Genomic DNA, 20,936 nt, shown 5'->3' on the forward strand with positions numbered 1-20,936 from the left:
ACATTAACCACGTCTCTGGTGAGCTTTGACCTTTAACCTATACCGGCTCAAGAATTAAATCAATTTGAAGAAACTATATTTATTATTATTTCTTCTTAGAGATGGGAATTTTACCATCACGTTAATAGCGTTTCAGATTTAGGAAAAATCTTAGTTTAAAATCAAAGTGATTAGCCTGGATTAAGTTTTCATTGCCGGCTTAGAAACCGGGTGTTTGTTGCACAGGTACATTCATAATATTTTAACCTTCTTGAGCAAGATGTACGAAGTAGTTATACTCTTGTAAGTGTGCTAAAAATTCGAAAGCATGCTCGATTATCTGGTTTGGAAAGCGACTAACATTTCATACAGGTATAGTATGATGCAGAAAATATGACGACAAAACAGCAATGTAAAGATCGCGGCTCAAATTGCAGCATTCTTCGAAGATTGATTTGTTTGTCATAACTTCCTTTTCGGCTTCGAAGCTACAGTATAATAGGCATCGCCGTAAGTTCTACGTGGAATAAGAATTACATGTACTATTCTGTTACGCCAAAAACAAGAATACTAACATATTTAACTATCTATAAGGAAGATCAAGCACAAAACAAAAAGTTTTAAATGAATTAGAAGACGAACTGAAACTTGGCTATGGTGATACATATCATGGGATTTTTCTTCACAATAGCTTCCATCGTTGCAATAACTTCTATGTGATGCTCTGTGTCCCTACAAGAGTCAGTTACCGAAACGCCGGTTTGCAATTTCTAATGCACTCGCACAGGATTAAGAATGACAGACAAGTATCATACTGAACTTCTGCTTGTATTTCACTTTTCTATTAAAGCTAATGACAAACCAATGTTCTCTATGATGGAAACTGCAAGTGGGGCTACCATTTCATACAACTGCCGCGACGTCATAATGTGTTACTGAATCTACTATCATTACTGTACATCGTACTTCCTTTTCGACCACTTTTCAAAGGATGACTAATGTTCAACATAATCACGCGTCGTTTCGAACTTCTGATTCTTGTATTGATTTGTCCTCGTACTACTCAAATCCAATAGTAGGAATCAGATTGTCAAACAATCTCTCTTTTCAGTATAGTAAAAATGTGACATAATTTAACAACATTTATTATGCAAATAACACACAATGCAAATTAAATTATTATTCTATGTATTTACATTTCATATGAACAAACAAACAAAACTTCTTATGTATGTATATTTATTTTAACTGCATTAAAGAAAAGGTTTTTCATACTACTATTCCACAATTCATTATCAGGATGTAAATACTTTCAAATTTACAACTTAGAAAAAACTCTTCTCCATCTTTTGAGAGCTTTGTATGCTTTATCATATATGACGTCATTAATTGCGTCATTTTAACCATTTATTTCTGAAATGAGTCTGAATTACCGAAGAGTCGGAAATTCACATATTCTTTTGCCTTTTCACTTAAAATGCCTTCTCATATAATTGAATTTTAGTGTTTTGGGGTACATAATGATACTTACACATGTCTACAATTTTAGAACTTCGTTATTTTTGTGTTCTAACGTATCTTTTCAGCACTGAGGCTATGAGACATGTATTTACAGATTAACGCAAGATTCGAAACAATGTCTCTCACACCAAAGGCATCAATACTTATCACTTAGCTGCAAGACAGATCTATAACTTTAGACTTTTCAAAAGATTCTTCGAGTCCTTTTAGGTTCTACAAGTCTATAAACTAAATTACTATTGCGCAAAGAAAAAAAGAAAGATGTGTGCAATCATATTCATGGCCAATTGTATATCTTTCTTTCTTTCAGAATTGCAAGTACGATATTCCACCGGCTGATAATGACCTCGTTATTTGTGTGATGGTAGTAGTTGTATTTCTTAATCCAATTCACCAATTTTAAACCAGTGGTTCCCAACCTGGGAGGGGCATGAAGAGAAACAAAGGGGCGCAAACTACTTGCAGGAATAAACTGTGAAAGTTTGAAAAATATACTGAAAAAATATAAAAGCAACGTTTAAACAATTTATAACAAGCGAAAAATGTATATTAAATTACATTGGTTCTTATCGTTATTTAACTTACAAATGTTATGAATGTTGTTACAAAGAATTTTAAATTAAATACCGTACAAATACAAAATAACTATTGAGGGAGAATCAATAGTGGTTTCATGAAAAACAAAACTGATAAAAAAAAAACTGATCTGTACTACAATGCCATGTACAATTCTTGCTGGAAGAAAATATAAATGGTAAGAATGTGGTTATTATTACGTAACAGAAAAATCCTCGCCGTCTTAGACGTCCCATTTGACAAAGCACTCACAGAGAGGAAACGAAGTAACTTACTCGCCGGAAAAGTGATGAGCGGTTAGTGTGACTATTGACCTGCGCCCAATATAGACACGTTATACGCAGACAGCAATTATATACATCCAATGCGGAAGAGAAATTGTGATATCGAACTAGCTCGTTCGTGGTTGTTTGCTGTATGACTTCAAGATGAGCCTGTCAGCAGTCGCAAAAGAAAGAAAAAATAATAATTTCGAATACGTCAGGCATTTGGGGAGGATGCTGTGATTGAATGCATCGCCAGGCATTGGTTCCGGAAGTTCAGGTCGGGAGATTTGTTTTTGTGGTTAATGGCCTTGAAGGCAGCCATAGAGGACAGAAGTCAAAAATATGGTGAACTTGCCAAACGCTTCCAGGTTTCCAAGCAAACAGTCTCACTTTACTTACACTGTATAGGAGAGGTGTACAAGCTGAGAAAGTAGATATTGGTCGGAAGCCTACAAGGAACAACGAATAACAGCCTGTTCGTCGTTACTATCTAGGCACCGTAACACGCCCATATTTGGTCGAGTGCTCACGAATAACGAAAAGTGGCTTCAATAAGACACTTCCAAGCGTATAAAACATTGGTTGTATCACATAACTCTGTGCCACACTTGTGAAGATCACCACTGCGCCCAAACAAGATCATGTTCTATGTCTGGTGGACAAGTCGCCAAATGAAGCATTACTAGCTTCTACCATCAGAGGCCACACCATCGTTGCCGACCTATACTCGCAGCTGTTGCAACATGCATTGAAGCAAACACCAGCGTTGGTTTATTGCAAAGGTGTGCTGACAATGCAAGACCACATGTGGCAAAGTTGACCAGGGATACCATTAAGCGACTTGGCTGGAAGACACGCATCCAGCATCCTCGCCGGACCTAGAGCCATCAGATTACCACCTATTCCATTCCCTGGACAAGCATCATGTTAAATCCTTCAATAATGAGGCAGAGCTGCGCTACGCACTCACGGTATCTCTGCGTTTTTTAGTTTTATCGATGGAACAGCAGCTATAGGAACGTTAGAAAGGGTGCAGGATACTAATGGAGTTTACTTCGAGATCTAACGCAGAGTACCATGCGCTTAGTTTGTTTCTGACGATCACGTGCGGCAAGAACTTTTTAGGATATCAATTTTTGAGAATTCAATGCTACTTCTGAAGTTGCAGAGAGTTGAGTTGAGTTGATTTTAGTTTAGCGTCCCTTTCAGCAGCGAGGGCTATATGAGACGTGGACCTACTGATTAACGTAGAATCCGAACCACCTGAGCTCCCACCAGGAATCGAACCCGGGTCTCCCACGCCAAAGGCGCGTACGCTAACCGCTTAGCCACGAGGGAGCTCAAAAAGTTGCAGACGAGATCGAACAAAAAGCACAAATGACCAACGAACGAAAGAGAGGGAGCGTGAAACATGCTGGGTTTACAAAGAGGGCGCCAGGTGAGTAAGATTGGAAACCATTGTTTTAGAGACTTCATATACCTATTTCTAGGAGTCAGGCGAGGTTTTTATTGTAAGTCATATATTTTCATAAAAGGATGCTTTCTTATTAAATCTTGGTATTTTGATTTGTGCATAAACATCTTAATCTTTGAAATAAAAGAACTGTGTATTTATTTGTAATTAAATTTTCGCGTAATGAATCGCCTAGAGCTAATACATTTTATATACAGATAGACCTAATCGCGTACGAAGCCGTTTTTCGAATACAGAGATCAAAATTTAAAGTACGTACATGCACAGTGAATATTTTACCTGTGAGGTAGGGAACCCAATCGTTTTTCCTCTTCCAGATTGCTGATCCGAAAATCTTCATTGCTCGTCGTTATATACAGGTGTTTCACTCATTTCTTTACTTTTAAAGACTTTACGTAAACATTATACGTCCGTGCTAAGAACGGGCACGGTATACAATACACACATTGTCACTACCATCAATCAAGGTAATGTAGCTTTAGTGAGAAAGGGTCATTTTATGTTATAAGTATGAAAGAAAATCACGTCTTCGGCAAGAAAAACTTCGCCTGGACTATTAAGAAGGTGATCCAGTTAAGTATAGACTGAAGTATCTTAACTTAATGAATTGGATTAAGAATAAATAAACTTCTACAAGAGAACAAATTTAGTATGTTTATAGTACAGGTATGTTCTTATGTACTGAATCTAATTAGGATTTTTAGTTAAGGACAAAAACACACCAGTGTTTAGAATATTCAGAAGTAAATTACCGGGTATTCGTTTTCGAATATGCGGATAATCTGGATAATGCATATCCAAATATTATCCGCCATCTGTTTTGCTATCCGTAATCAAAACATCCAGATAATCAATAATAACTAATCCAGGAGAAAATTTATTCAGATGTATTCGTATTCCATTCTGAACATGATTATACGACTTCAGGTTGCCACCTGCCCGGAGAAAAATGGAAGATAGGTTATCTTTCTAAGTGTAAAAATCAAGTAATTATACAGGAAAATCTCAGTAAGAAACCACAGTCTTCTAATGCAAAAACGCTTTCCCCAAAGGCTTCACGGTTGTGGCCCGTTTTACCACAACGAACAATTAGAACTACGAAAGGTGGCGAAAACTGCAAAGCAAACTCGCGTTACAACCAGCAGGAACAGATCCTGAAACCCACCTACCTAGAACTACCACGTCTATCAAAACGATATCAACCTGAGCACTTGCATCACGACAAGTCTTTACCACACTCCTGAAAACACACACTTCGCTTTTTTCAAGAAATGGCATATACCAGCAGAATCCAAGCCATTCCAGTCAAAACACCCAACTCCAGTTTTATGACTTTTGTATCTTTGGGCTCTAAGCTTTTTTCTTTCGTTGCCTCAGATCATCTGTAGCTGTGGAAAGCCTATTAAACAGAATCGATTGATACGGACAAAGTGAGCAACATGCATACCCTACCTACCGTCCTGCTATGTCTGTTGCACATATTCGATGCTCAGTAGTACTCCGGAGAATTTTCGGACGCATAGTGCTCAACAAATGGTAGCACGGGAGCGTATGCAATTCAGCCTTCCGCATTATGAAGCCTTTTTGTAAAGTATCCATCGAATTCAATTAGTTTAAAATATTTCATAACCAATATTGGATGCAATAGTTTATAATACAGTTTGCCAATAAAGGACTACACCTTCATTGAACAGTCCTATATCAAACTGCTTGACAAACGGTTTTAAGTATAAAGCTCTCAAAAAAGTTAAACTTATATATATATATATATATATATATATATAAACATTCAGAACATATTATTTATGCAAGCAACATAAAGGAGGCTCCAGAGAAAATCGAAAGCATATCTCTTTTCTATCTGTGGTTATTACTACATCCTCGGTTCCGGCACTATTTCATATTATAACCAAGTAAACATTAAGGGTAAGTAAAAATGTATCAAATACCTAAGTTTAGTTTTTGAATTTTGTCTAGTATCCTCTGTCCCAAACTGATTTTTCACCTTTTATGTAATAAGGTTTCCTGATAAAAACACCTTCATATGTGTTTCCTGATATATGAACACTAGGTGGTCATATATTGAATCCCGTACATATCATTTAGCTTTGCAGTCTATGTTGCAAAGTGCAGTCTATGTTCTGATATACATTCAAAACTTAAAAATCAAAGTTCGGGCACATTCGATGAATATCCGTCAGCTGAATTCGAAAAAAACACGTTCCTGGTTCACTGCGGTTCAAACAACTAAGAGCACGAAAAAAGTTTTATGACCATGGCAGCGATATTACCGCCAAGTCATTTGAGTACACAGTTTCCTCTTATGCTGATCAAACATTACAAAATATTATTACTCTTACTACTTTCTGTTTTTGATCTGTACGAAACTGATACAACCTAACAAGCCCTTGGATTTTAATACTAAATTACTAGGGGCTGTCAAGATTTACTTTCTGAAGCATCGCTTGGTTCCAATGATTCTAAGCTTCTAGTAAAACCAACTTTGTCATCATGTCCTTTAGATAATAAATCTTCATCTTTAAAATGCGTCTCTCTTTGCAACTCCAGAATATTCCTGGAAAGAAGAAGAAGAAGAAAGTGATATATCATTTACATTAAATGGCAGTAAGAATGCATATTTACCTAGTTTATCGTAGGATATTTTTAATTTCGGAATATTCACCTTTTTCCACTCATCGATTCAATTATCACAATACAGGAACCAATATTGAAACTGGAAGTTCTACTAATTCTTAAAGGACAGACGAAACTTATTCTCTGATGTTGAATCCATATCAAAACAAATGAGTTCCGTTTCACAATGTCAAACTACGATAGACTTACAAACCAAGCGAATTCAATACTGAAACTTGAAGTTGTACATCTATAACTACTGGTTGCAAAAGAAATAAGATCAAAGATAGAACGTGTTTATTCTTAATCCATATTTAAAAAGCTATTACTCGCTATCTCTCACTGTATTCACCCTATGATGATTAATATTTTAAACCAGAAGTATTCATTGACTATGACTTCAGGTTGCAGTCTCTATATATAAAATTGAAAATCACTATGTTTGTGACTCTAAATCTCTTGAACCGCCCGACTGATCTCGATCAAATTTGTAACATGGATGAGGTTCGAGGCTGGGCTGGTTTTAGGCTATTCACTTTGATGGTAGAACTGAGGGGATGGGGTATAAAAAATTAAATAAAACTTAATAACTCCTGAACCACTCGACCGATCTTGGTCAAATTTTCAACATAGATGAGGTTCAGGTCTGGGATCGTTTTTATGATTTAAATTTGACGGAGCAACGGAGGGGAGAAGAAGGAAGGGGATAAATATAAAAATGGATTTATATAAGACAAAGTGATTATTTTTGTAATTTAATAACTCTTGAACTATCCGACCGATCTCAATCAAATTTTCAAGATACATGAGGTTCGGATCTGGAAACATTTTTGCAATTTCACTTTAACGGTAGATCCTAGGGGAGGAAGGCGTATAAATAAGAACTAATAAAACCTAATAACTTTTGTACCACCCAAGCAATCTCGATCAAATTTTCAACATACATGAGGGTCGGGCCTTGCGTGTTTTTCATTGTTTCACTTTGACGAGCCAACGAGGGGAGGGAGAGATATATGTAAAAAAATAAATAAATAAATAAATAATAATAATAATAATAATAATAATAAAAATGACTGCCTTTGTGACTTGATCACACTTGAACCTCCTGACCGATCTCAATCACATTTTCAACATTCATGAGTTTAGGGGCAGGGATTACTTTAGACTATTTACTTTGATGATGCAACGTCGGGAAGGGGAGGGCAGAGAAATTTAAAAATGGTCAAAAATGACCGATTTTAGTGTTGAATCCATACTTTTCGGGGTCGATGAGAGAAACAGTGACACTTCAGCCCTGATAGTTAAGGAGGAGGAGGGTACAACGTAGGGCAGGGAAGAAACATTTAGAAATGATCGAAAATGACTAATATAAGTATCAAATCCATAGTTTTAGGAGTATCTGAGATTAACAGTGACAATTCTGATGTGTGCCGCAGCATGGAAGAGGGGAGGGGGAGCTATATATAATAATGATCGAAAATGACCAATATTAATGTCAAATCCATAGTTTTCGGGATCATTCAGATGAACAGTGGCATTTCCGACCCGGTTTACATCCAAAATCAGCCCCGCCAATTGGGGGAGAGGGATGTGTATATATATATATATAATGATCGAAAATAGCCACTATCAGTGTCGAATTTATAGTTTTCGGGGTCTGTTAGATGAACAGTGATACTTTCGATCCCGTTTAAATCCAAATTCAAACCCGTAACTTGGTGGAGGGGGAGGAAGAGATATTTAAAAATGATCGATATTAGTGCTGAATCCCAATTTTTTTGGGGTCGCTGAGATGAACGGTGACACTTCAGATGCCATGGCCCGCAACATGGGGGAGGGGAATATATATATATATATATATAAACGGTCAGAAATGACCGATATTAGTGTTGAATTTATAGTTCTTGCGGTCGCCGAGATGAACAGTGACACTTCTGATGCTGTTTAAATCCATTTTCAGCCACGACACTTGGGGGATGAGGAGGGGTGACATACATTAAAATGATCGAAAATGAACAATATCAGTGTGCATTTAAATTATTTATTTCAATCCAGCGAAGCGGGTAATATGTGCTAGTAGAATAATAAAATCAGAGGTGAAACACACTCTTGTGGTATTGAATCGATATCAAAAACTTTTTGTTATTATTTATTTCCGTTTCATCTGTTATGCGACCAGTGCTCTAATTGGAAATCACAAATTTTCATCACTTCCAGTTTCAACAGATAGATAAAAGTCGCGACAGTTCTTGGTTTTAGTAGAGTGCTGAAGAGAGTGGTGGTATGTTTCCTTGAGACTCTGAATGAATTGGGAAAACAGCTTCTTGCTATCTATTATCGTTTTTGTTCTATGACGATAAACGTTGAAAACGCAAACCGTTGATTTCTGCCACTTTCGTTTTGAATAAAGAGTTAACGGAAGAGATGGAATCTATTCTTGAAACGCTGAATCGATTCCAAAAAATCGCTTCGTGATATATCTTAACCATGTTTTCTCTATGGAAATCGTTATTGAAACCGGAAATAATAGTAACTATGAACAACTTCTGCTTTTGGTGGAGTATTGTTGGTGGTAATAACATGTTCTCTTGCGATGCTGAATCGATTGCAAATAAACAGCTTTCCGCAATCTATTACCGTTCTTTGGAAATAGATGTTGAAACTTCAAACGGATGATTTCTACTTCTTCCAGTTTGAAGAGAGAGTTAACGGGGAAGATTTGAACCTATTCTTAGTTGTTGAATCGAATGAAAATATAATTTGTAGATATCTTTCATTACTTTTGCTCTATGGAAATCAGTATTAAAACCGGAAGTAATAGTAAATTTGAACTACTTCCGATTTCGGTAGAATGTTGTTGGTAATCACCCTTGAGACGCTTAAAAAAAAAAAATCTCGATTATCTATTACCGTTTTTCTCTGATACCTATCAACATACGGACAGACATAATCGTTCTGTAAGACTTCCGACACTTATGCATTGCACAACTTGGAAGTCTAAAAACTTTTCATCCTATCTCTTACCATTTGTGCTCTATAGAGATCAATATGACGCTGTAAATAGACACTTCTGGTTACAATAGTATCCATGAGGTACTGAAACATACCAAACACTGCTTCTCCCTATTATCGTTTTCTCACTATGTCGATCAGTGTTGAGACCGGAAATCGTAGATTTCTACCACTTCCAGTTTGAATAGGTGGGTATAGGTTGAGAAGAATAAACTTATTCCTGGCATACTGGATCCATATCAAAAAGCCAGCCATTTCTCACTATCTGTTCTTGCACTATGGAATGCTGAATTCATTGTAGAAAATATTTTTTCGTTATCTATTACTGTTTTTCCTCTTTGACGATCAGCGTTAAAACCGGAAACTATTTCTACCATTTCCGGTTTGAACATAGATGAAATCTATTTCTGGGTCGCTGAATAGATTCCAAAATGCTGCTCCTCGCTCTCTCTTAAGTCGTCTTTACTCTGATGCTTATCCACAGACAGACATGGTTGTTCAATGACTTCATATACTTAAACATAGCTTTAAAATTAAAACCTGATTAGTGGATTGGATGTGGCTGGTATATGTATTCGGCAAGGAAAGATGCAATTGAAGTACAAATTGAATGTGATCTATTATCTAGATCAAGTTTGAAAGAAAAATGTAACAAAAGTTTTGAACATACCAATACCCATGACCTTTAGCATAAAGACGAAACGGTTAAAGAAAGGTTAATAATTGGTAAGAAACTAAAGCACTCAAAGGAAATCCACTGTGAGAGCTCCATCAATCAGCCACTGTGCACCATTACTAGTGATTTAAGAAAGAAATACTGCAAATTTTAAAGAAACAGTGACCATTTTTAAATGATTTTACACAAAAAATGATGAAATGTACAGAAAAAAGGACTGTGTGAAATACACCACAAAACATGTAGTTCCTTTTCGTGCCTGGTTCTTATTTCAAATTTTCTCTTTTTACGTATAACTTCCTCTAAAAAAATGGCCCATTGTTTCCTGTTGTCTGTTGAAGTTTAGCGCCCCTTTTCAGCATCAAGGCTATACGAGATGTGAACCTTAAAGTGAACTCCAAATCACCGTAATGCGTTCAATTCTCTCCTATAGACCATCAAGTCCAAAACTTTGTGCACCAAAGGTGTGCGCGCTAGTTACTAGACAAACAGGGAGGACTGCTGTTTCTTCAAATTATCAGTGTGTTTTCTTAAACCACTGGTGGCAATAAAAGAGCTCAAGAAAATTTCTACTGACATTTTTAATTGTGTGTGTGATAATGTTACTGTGGAAGAAATTATTATAAGGTACGTATATATTTTTCTGATTGTCAGCGTAACATTACTAATTTATATTTCTCTCTCCAAAATAAATATATTTGACTTCTTAAGATGTATTTGCCGCTGCAGCTACTTGAAGTTCAGCGTCCTTTTTCAGGAGCGAGGTTACATGAGACGTGGATCTGCAGTTAAAGATGCAATCTAAATCACCGTCGTGCTTTCAAATTTTAATTCTTTACTACCGGGAATATAACCCGACATCACGTACACGCGCCAGCCACTAGACCAGTGGGTATGGCTTAAGACGTATTTAATCAAACCTGTAGAGAAATGAGTATTTCTGAAAAGAGGGTCAAGACACTTCTCAGTCACACAACAAATCATTTTACTTTTAAACCAATGGGCTGTAATATAATTAAATTATTTTACCTTAAGTACCGTATTCTGTTCCTCTTTGGTATTAATTTATTCCCTTCCTATATGGGAAGTAATATTTGGCGTTTTATTTGTATGTTCTACATCTGTTAACTGCACATCTCACGGCTTCTTTAACCCTAACATCCTTTGCCTTTAACTCTTCCTGTTGGCCTAGTGGCTAACGCGTGTGACTTTGGCGTACAGATTCTGGGTTCCATTCTCGTTGGGAGAACATCAAATTTGAACGTATTACGGTGGTTCGAATTCCACCTTAAATTGTAGGTCTACTGCCTCGGTGCCGAAAAGGGACGCTTAAATTTAATAAACAAACAAACGAATCTTTGCCTTTACCGAAAAGGACGCTTAAATTTAATAAACAAACAAACGAATATTTGCCTTTAAAACTTTACCGAAAATTTAACATATTTACCTATTATATCCTTTCTTCCATTTGTATTGCCAATATCTCATTTCCTCCATTGATGTTCCAGTCAGCTTCAATATTAGCAATGTAACTGAGCCTGCCACTACTCCAAGTGCACTACCTGGAACGATAAAAATAAAATCTTTAGTTTAACGTCTCACATTTACATTCTGCGGTCGGGGTTCTCAAGTAATTAGAAACTAGTAGCAGAAAATATATTTTTAAAAAAGTTTTAACTTATTGTAAAACTGTTATTTTTATTCTCATATAAGAGTTACGTACATACGTAACTATAAGTGATTAGCAGCAAAAAGCGGGAGCTTATTACAAACTGGAAATTATTTATGAGGGTCACTATGAAGAGAATGCAATAACAGTAGGGGAGAGGGTCATGATAAGAAACACGTTGAGAAAGCCCGGTGTAAGTTAAAACAGATGAATGATAATGTACATGAATGATCTTGGAAGGATTGAAGAAATAATTGTAGTGGGAAGAAACAAAAGAACCTACAAAGGGATGTTATCCGCCACGAACTACACGCATGGAATCGAAGCGATCCTTCGCACCAAAAGTAAAAGCTCTAATACTACCAAGCCATGGACAGTAAAATAATAGCCTGAAATTCAGAATCCCTCGTACGCTGTTATTTCTGTCTATTTTATATTTTCATTTTCTTTTAATTAACAGAACATAATTAATTCAAAGTATAGTTTCTATTTATAATTATTTTACCATCTATTACAAACAGCAAACACAGTTATGCTGTTTGTAATATGTATACAGTTTTGAGCGAGTAAATTGTTGCATACTCGAAATTTTTTGTACCTACTTGTAAGATGTTTCAATATATTTGGTCTAGGAATTAATTCGTGCGGTTGGACAAGAGATGGCGCAACGAACGGAGCGTCCCACAGTTCCGTGTATCCACACATGTGTTGCAAACCCCTGTCATCGCGTATCGTTCGTAGTATAGGGCAGTGGATTAAAGCGTCAACAACACCAGTTTGTAGTTAAGTGAACATGGCGCAATTTGTGCCTGATAAAGTGTTTTTGCGGGGTGTCCTGCTGCATTACTTTAACATGCAGAAAAGTGCGACTGAAAGTCATCGTATTTTGTTGGAAGTGTATGGTGACCATGCTCTAGCTGAGCGAACGTGTCAGAAGTGGTTTGCACGGTTTAGAAGTGGTGATTTCGGCTTGGCAGACCAAGAGCGAGCTGGACAGCCAAAAAAATTTCAAGACGAAGAATTGACAGCATTGCTCGAGCAGGATTCGTGTCAAACGCAGGAACAACTTGCAGCAGCATTAGGCGTTGATCAAACAACAGTCTTCAAACGCTTGAAAGCCATGGGAATGATTCGAAAGATGTCACATTGGGTTCCACATGAATTGAAAGACAGAGACGTTGAAAGACGAAAAACCATTTGCGAATTGCTGCTTCAACGACAGAGCAAAAAGGGGTTTCTGCATCGAATTATTACGGGTGATGAGAAGTGGATCCATTACGAGAACCCTAAACGAAAAAAGGCCTGGGTGAAACCAGGTGAACCAGGTCCATCAGAACCAAAACGAGATATTCACTGTGCAAAGGTTATGCTGTGCATATGGTGGGATATGAAAGGTGTGGTGTACTATGAGCTGCTGCAACCGGGTGAAACTATAAATGGAGAACGTTATCGACGACAATTAATGCGTTTGAAGCAAGCTCTGGCCAGAACACGACCAGAATGGGAGAACAGACATGATAAACTTACTGTTCAACATGATAACGCTCGCCCACATGTCGCAAAACCAGTCAAAACCTATTTAGAAAATGTCGGATGGGAAGTTTTACCCCACCCGCCATATTCACCAGACGTTGCTCCTTCGGACTACTACTTGTTCGATTGCATGAACAACGATTTGATTGGACAGCGGTTTACTTCTTCAGAAGATATCGAAACATGGGTCTCTGACTGGATCGCTTCCAAGGATGAGGACTTCTTTCGCCACGGAATCCGTACATTGCCTGACAGATGGGCGAAAGTGGTGGCTAGCGATGGACAATATTTTTCTTAAGGTATTTATGTATTTTGTGTTTGTACTACACCTTCAATGTGTGCGTACCAACCGCACGAATTAATTCCTAGACCAAATATATATAAACACTTAAAAGTAGCAACGAATTACTTGCTTGTTTCAACAATTCTGCTTATCTTCGTTAAAAGCAGTAAGCATGCAAAATAACAAAATCAAATCTATTTATACCATCTGTTAAAAAAAAAATATATTTCTTCAAATTTTTAGAGCGGTACGGTGGCCGAATAGTAGAGCGTACATCTATGATGCGAGGAGTCTGGTACTTGGTTCTATCCCAAGCCATGTGAATTTGTGATGGGCAACATTGTTTTCGTGGGTTTTTTCGAAGTTGTTCCGTTTCCTCCCACATTTACATCTCACTAATTTTTTCATAGTTATTTAGTTCCATTAATCGCTCATCTCCTTTATCCTAGAAGAGCATACCCGTGGGACATTAAATTAAAATACTGCATAATAAATTACTCATTATTATCACTGTCAAACATTTTACCTGAACCAGTCAACCTTATTCAAGATGTGGATTAAGAAGTGTAAGGAGTAAAGTGGGAAACGCTTATTTCAATTTAATCATGTCACAGAAGACAAAATTCTAATGACGCTGGCTTCAATGCTTTGGCTTAAACCACTGCACTGTTAAGAATGAAGAAGAAATTGGAAACCTTCTTGCTACGCAAAGACCACGTAGCAAAACAATGAAAGCTCACCCATCGGTGTTCTATCTCAATATTATGTTACAATTTTAATGACACTTTCTACTATTGCAGGCTTTCCAATGCTAATATATATATATATATATATATATATATATATATATATATATATATATATATAAAATAAATCACAATGAAAAAATATAGGAGGTTTCGTGAAGCTGTGAAAAAGCTTTTCAATTATCCAATAGGTAGAAATTACACCAATTGTTATATGAACATACTTCTACTCTAAATATAACTAAATGGGTAATTATCTTGTAAAATTTTATAGGAGTTTCTTAGTGTTTTTGTACATATCTCACCAGTAATAAGCAACGATCCTAAGGAAAGTGTAAAAAGAACTTGTAAAAGTCAAAAGTTGTAAAAATCAATACAAATTCACACACACACACACACAAAGAAAATCACACAACACATGATACAAAGAGTTGGTTTGTTAAGCATCAAAATACACAATTGCACAAAGAACTTAGTGCATCTAAGGAAATATATACAACAGTAAAAGTATCAGTTACACTTTCATTTCCTTCAGTGACTGAATAAGCTTATTTGTCATCTTCCGTTTTTCTTTGTCCTGCTCGTCTTGAATTTTCTATATTTTTTGTTCCATTTTTTAAGTATATGAATACTTTATGCGCTAACTGTACATTGTTTGGTGTAATTATCTTTAGACAATAAGCAGGAAAGGACGAAAAACAAGAAAGTCTCCATGCAACCACCCTACTATGGAGACAAAGGGCCCTTCAACCACCCACACCATATTTCCTTGTTATTTTCACAAGTGGAAGTAACAATGCCACAAAAATATAGGAGGTTTCGTTAAAATATAGGAGTTTATAGGAAGAGACGCAAATATATAGGAAAAGTAGGAAATATAGGAGTATTGGAAAGTCTGTTATTGGTTTTCATCAGAGCAATTAGATGAAAGGGTTAAATGGTATCGAGGGCAAATTAATTAACAAAGAAAAGTAGTGTTTTCTTGAGACCTTTTCTTCATAATTTGTGTTAACTTTTTTTAATCTTGTCACTTTCTTGTAATTAACTTCTACAAGTGCTGACGAAACATGAACTGATGTCCTTGACAAATTTTGAAATTGTAAATAACTATCGTAATATAAATGACTATCGTATAATTTTATTGGTTACTACTAAAGCTGATTTTTATTTCATTTCACTCTTCACATTCATTAAACCCTCTTTTTTGCTCTGAGAGGAAGAAAATGTAATTTTTCATTTAAAAACCTACGCTTATGCTCCTCAGATTAACACATTCTGCCTCTTGCGCAGTCTACATTCTCCGAACCAGGTGTGAGATTTTCGTTAGATCATGCAACATAGCGGCCGGTACGTGGAGGTTGTGCTATTAGGGCATATATTTAATATCATAATCTGTTCATTGTCTGTTATATATGAGATGGCCATATTTTGTGCATACTGTATGTTGCTGTGGAAGACGCGAACATGTTTGAGCATCTTTATCATATTGCATGAAGCGCAATGGGTTGTTATTGATAAATGTGAACTGATGTTAGAGACACTGTGCAAAGATCCAGGATTTTTACCAAATCTTATCCAATTTAAGCAATTTTCTTCTGTTTCTTGTATTTGTAATTGATGCTCTGCTAATTACTTCTCTTTAATTACATTAGACAGCAATTATGAAACTATCCCTCCTTTTAACAAACATCCTAATCTCTTAACAAAATAATAAAAGAAAATATTCTAATGTTTTACGTTGAAATTATCTGTCTTGAAATATAATGGCGTTTCAGCCGTATTTTCTCCATGTTCAAGAAGTGTCATGTGAAATCGTACGGAATAATTCTGGTAATCTGGAATTATTCTGCAATTGACATCAACAGAAGTTAGATCTATACAAAACTTACTGTAACAAACGGTACATAAAATTAGTTACTATTTCAGATCTTGTTCCAAGAGAAAAATGAGAAAGGACACTTAACAGAAAAAAAAAAATAGATTGTTGGACTTTTTAATTTTCTTTTTCTTTCGCAGTTCAGAAAACACTGTATTTTTACAAATATTTATCGACCTGAGTAAAAATATCACAATTCGTAGCCAACGAATAGCACTAACAGAATATATGAGGGTCGTCAGAAAAGAGAAGTTTTGGTGTGAAATACGAACAACAAACGGTGTGTGCAAAAGTTCATGTACACAAACTACATACTTTACTTTTTAACGTATTCGCCACATACATTCAAACACCTATCATTGCTTACGATTTATATATATATCTATATATATATATATATATATATATATATATATATATATATATATCTATATCTATATCTATATCTATATCTATATATATATATATATATATATATATATATATATAATCGGCCTACGCGATACGGAATTATACATGAGCATACACACAGTATTAAGGCTATCAGCTGTTGAGGTTTCTCGAGATCTAACTCTAAAGACTGTCATTATATTTTGATAAAATTGTAACAGAATGCAATGACGGTACAGAAAAACTGGTACCACACTATGATAAGTGCTTGAATGTCTTTGTGTTTCACAGCTAACGTCCCCTTTTTTCTAGTAAGCCCTCATATTATCATTATATTACAAAGTACTAACATAATATACAATCATTACATGACAAAGAGTAAGTTGGTTTTATTAAAAAGAATCCGAACATACTTACAAAGAAAAGAAAAGTTTTCAGGAAGAGAGTACAGATAAAATGAGCAGTCTTAAATGGCTCAAAATACAATCAAAAACTTCGTCCTCATTTACGAAGTTTGTACTACCATCGTTAATATATATTTAACATTATTGATCTTTTATTTTATATATATATATATATATATAGATATAGATATAGATAGATAGATAGATATAGATAGATATAGATATAGATATATATATCCTCTTTTTACTTAATACCTTTATCAGATAGCAATACATACCTAACGCACCACCAACAATCATCCCTCGTGGGCCCATACTAAACTTGTATCCTGCTCCACAAATACCGCCAGCTGCAACGTACTCCACCAAAGAGGACTTTCCTCTGTACGTAGCTATTGTTGTACTTACAAGCCTACAAAAACACCGTAACACGTACAATTACAAAAGACTCAGCATAAAATGGTAGCAGTAATAATAATTTTTAAGGAATACGGAAATTACAGATGACATTCCTATTACAATTTCCTCAGTATATAAAATACACATAAATAAAAATATATGCAATTGAATAACAAGTACAACAAACTAAAACAATACACAAATAACATGTGTACAAAACACTAAAGACATGCTAAATCACTTAATAACAGAATAAAAAAAATCATGATTTTTTAGAAATCATTTTCGTTGATTTTTTAAAATTTAAATCACATCTTTCTCCTCGTATAATACAAGTCTCGAACTGAAGAAAAACATTAGGAGCTAGTATTAAATGTTAATTATGTCATTTAAGTGAAAGTATTGGGATTGAATAGTGAATTAATCCCCAATTGTTAACCTATTTCAATCCCAAACAATGTTTTTTGAGCATTAAGGAAAAAGTACAACAACGTTTATCAACACGACACTTTTTTTTTCACATAAGTTACCGATATTTGGAAGGGGCATATTTTTAAAAAATCGGAACTAGTTCGCGGCACGAAATACACATAAAATACATATATTTCACCTAAAGTTATAAAATCTAAGAACTTTTTAAGTTTCGGAGAGGGGATCGGACCCCTCTAAATACGCCGCCCCTATTATTTAGGAACAAACAAACAACGCCCACACAAAATAATTTTCGTTTTAAATATCGATTGTGATTTCCCCGATGGAACAGTTAATGATTTACAAGTCTAAGTTACGAAGAGAAGAAAGCAGAATTCCCCCGTTACCCGTTCAAAACTAAATTTTTCTTCTGCATGACACTCGTTTTCATACTGTGCTGTACACACATTTGAGTCTCACTGTATTATGATTATTACTTTCCATAATCGAAATAACAGAACAGAAACGGGATTTTACTTATTTTCACTTTACATTAATTTATTTCGGAATTTGATTTAAATCAACAATTTTTATTTTAAAGATCAATCCACCCTGCATAATAACATACAGAGATATCTGATCTGTACTGGTAAATAATATAAAAGATATAGTAAAATTCATTGTTAAAGATATCTATTATACGAGAATATTTATTGGTCATTTTAAGACCTTTATTAAATAGGTTCTTTTACCAACTTAGGTACACATTTAAAAATTCAAAAATTCCTTATGTTACTTCTTGGAACATAAACATTTAAAATACGAAACAAATGTAATTTACCTAATAAGATGTTATATAACATTTTCAATTCAAATAATTCCCTTGTATTGGCTAAGCTTAATGCATCTGATGTCAAAATAGTTTCCTGAATTGATTTCCACTTATATTCCTTAAATTTTTCCATCTTAATCAGGCAAGAAATAAAGTTTGAATAGATTCTAGATTATTGGAAGAATATTGAGTATATGTGTTCCACATACTGGAACAATACTCTAGATGCTTTCTTACATTTGAAAAATATGGCATTAAAGAAGTTTTCAGACTTGTAAAATCCATAGACATCCATTTGATTAAACCTAGGTTTCTACGTGCTTTAGATGTAATACTTTCAATGTGCTTATTAAACAATAACTTATCATCAAAGACAAAGATTTAAATCTTTGATGAAGGTAACATTATTAACCCTTTTAAGTTCTAGTATCTGCTTTATCATTTAAGTAAACATAAAATCGGTTGTTGAATGGTCGTATAATAACGGTTTACCATTAAATTTTAATAAACTTTCTTACGTTATGTTTACCAATGAAACTAATCCTATTTATTTCAACAACAAGGTTGATGATGCAGTCACTAACAGCGTACATAAGGAATTTACAATTTATCTTATCTTTAAGATCATTAATAAACATCAAAAACAAAAGGGGACTCAAATTTGAGCCTTGGGGAACACCACAGTATATATTATGTATTAAGGATGTACATTCGTTATATCTACAACGAATTTCCTATTAAATAAATACGATTTAAACTATTCAATAAAAACTGACGAAAGATCATAAGATTTTAATTTATTAACCAACAAAAATACGGTATTTTATTAAATGTCTGCCTTCCAAACGTTGAAGTAAATAACATCAACCTCTCCACCATTTCTAACTACAACCAGAATATCAGCCATAAAAAAAAAAAAAAAAAAAAAAAAGTAACCGTAGATCTATTCTTAATAAACTCATGTTGCTGTTCGCAAATATCCATATAGATATGATTATACAAATATTTAAATATAAATTCGTCGAAACTTTTAGGTAATGTATTCAAAATAGATATTGGTGTATAATTGATAACATCTTTACAGTCATTTTTAGGAACAGCAGTAACAGCAACCATTTTTCCACGTCTCATGATATGCTGATGTGAGAATACTCCAATTAAATACCGAGGTCAATATTGATGCAATAATATGAGAAATACCTTTGATTATAAAAACTGGTATACTATCCAATCTATAAGAAGATTTTACCTTTAAACTCTTAATAACTTTAACCACAAGATCAACAGTAATAACAAGATAATATTTGCCATTATATACAGAATTAGAAGATTCTATATAAGACATGAATAATTTCTCTGATAAAAGGATTTAAAATAGTATTTAATTGTAATTAGCTTATTTCATTTTTTTAAAGATGTCAGTTCAATGTAACTTGCTAGATGTAGAAGAAGAAATAAGTAGAGTAGATACTTGAAACAGTGTACTCGAGTGTGTGAAGGTGTGCGAAACTTATAGCTAGAACATCGTAGTGTTGTCGATATGCAATTATTTTAATTGTGGAATTGGATTAAATATTCATAATATTATTAAACTGAACTATTATAAAATGAACCAGCATTTGTTACACAGTCCATTATATAGTAATCCAGTAATTTGCTCGTACAGAGAATATCTTTCATATTTACCATTGATAACAAGACATTTATTTATTTTTATTATTTTTATTATAGTTCAAAACATTCCAGAACTAATGTGGATTAGTACTTACTGAATTTTCAATATTCTTGATATATTCAAGTCTATCACTTCTCAATTTAGATTATATCGTCTCCTGTTAATCCGAGAGCAATTTATAATCATCTTCAAGTTTGGTACTTTTGTATTTCTTATGAACTTTCTCTTTAAATTTAATCAATGAAATGAGATCGCCAGGAAACCATGATGGATACTTTTTCGTTTCTGCTCTATACTTTGGTATATTGTTGTTAATAATGTTTTTAATATTTTAACAGCTACAACGACTGAGTTTATATTAACTCAGCCAACAAGATATCAGTTCAATATGCATAGGCCATTTTTTGATACAATGCAAGATAATTACCTTTATGATAAGCACAACGAATTGAGTTCACATTATTATGTGCTCACTTTTAAAAATAACAATTTCAATTGGATAATGTCATACATCCGGTGGAGCAATTTGGTTCAACATCTTTGGATGCAGTTATATAAAAATTAGAAAAAAAAATTAAGG

At 34.5% G+C, this 20,936-nt stretch overlaps 1 protein-coding gene across 1 annotated transcript in view; it reads right to left on the reverse strand.

Moving 5' to 3' along the window:
• Positions 1 to 1,150: 1,150 nt before the first annotated feature.
• 140up (RPII140-upstream gene protein) overlaps positions 1,151 to 20,936 on the reverse strand; it is a 39,588-nt gene continuing 19,802 nt past the window's right edge. Inside the window, exons 4-6 of the mRNA XM_081742824.1 lie at positions 17,318 to 17,451; positions 11,586 to 11,700; positions 1,151 to 6,391 (exon numbers count right to left, since the gene is read on the reverse strand). Coding sequence (XP_081598950.1) covers positions 6,256 to 6,391; positions 11,586 to 11,700; positions 17,318 to 17,451 — 385 coding nt within the window. The 3' untranslated portion in view covers positions 1,151 to 6,255. The remainder of the gene's footprint in view (positions 6,392 to 11,585; positions 11,701 to 17,317; positions 17,452 to 20,936) is intronic.

The sequence above is a fragment of the Thermobia domestica genome, chromosome 16 (assembly GCF_964235325.1).
Source record: "Thermobia domestica chromosome 16, izTheDome1.hap1.1, whole genome shotgun sequence".
Classification (NCBI taxonomy): domain Eukaryota; kingdom Metazoa; phylum Arthropoda; class Insecta; order Zygentoma; family Lepismatidae; genus Thermobia; species Thermobia domestica.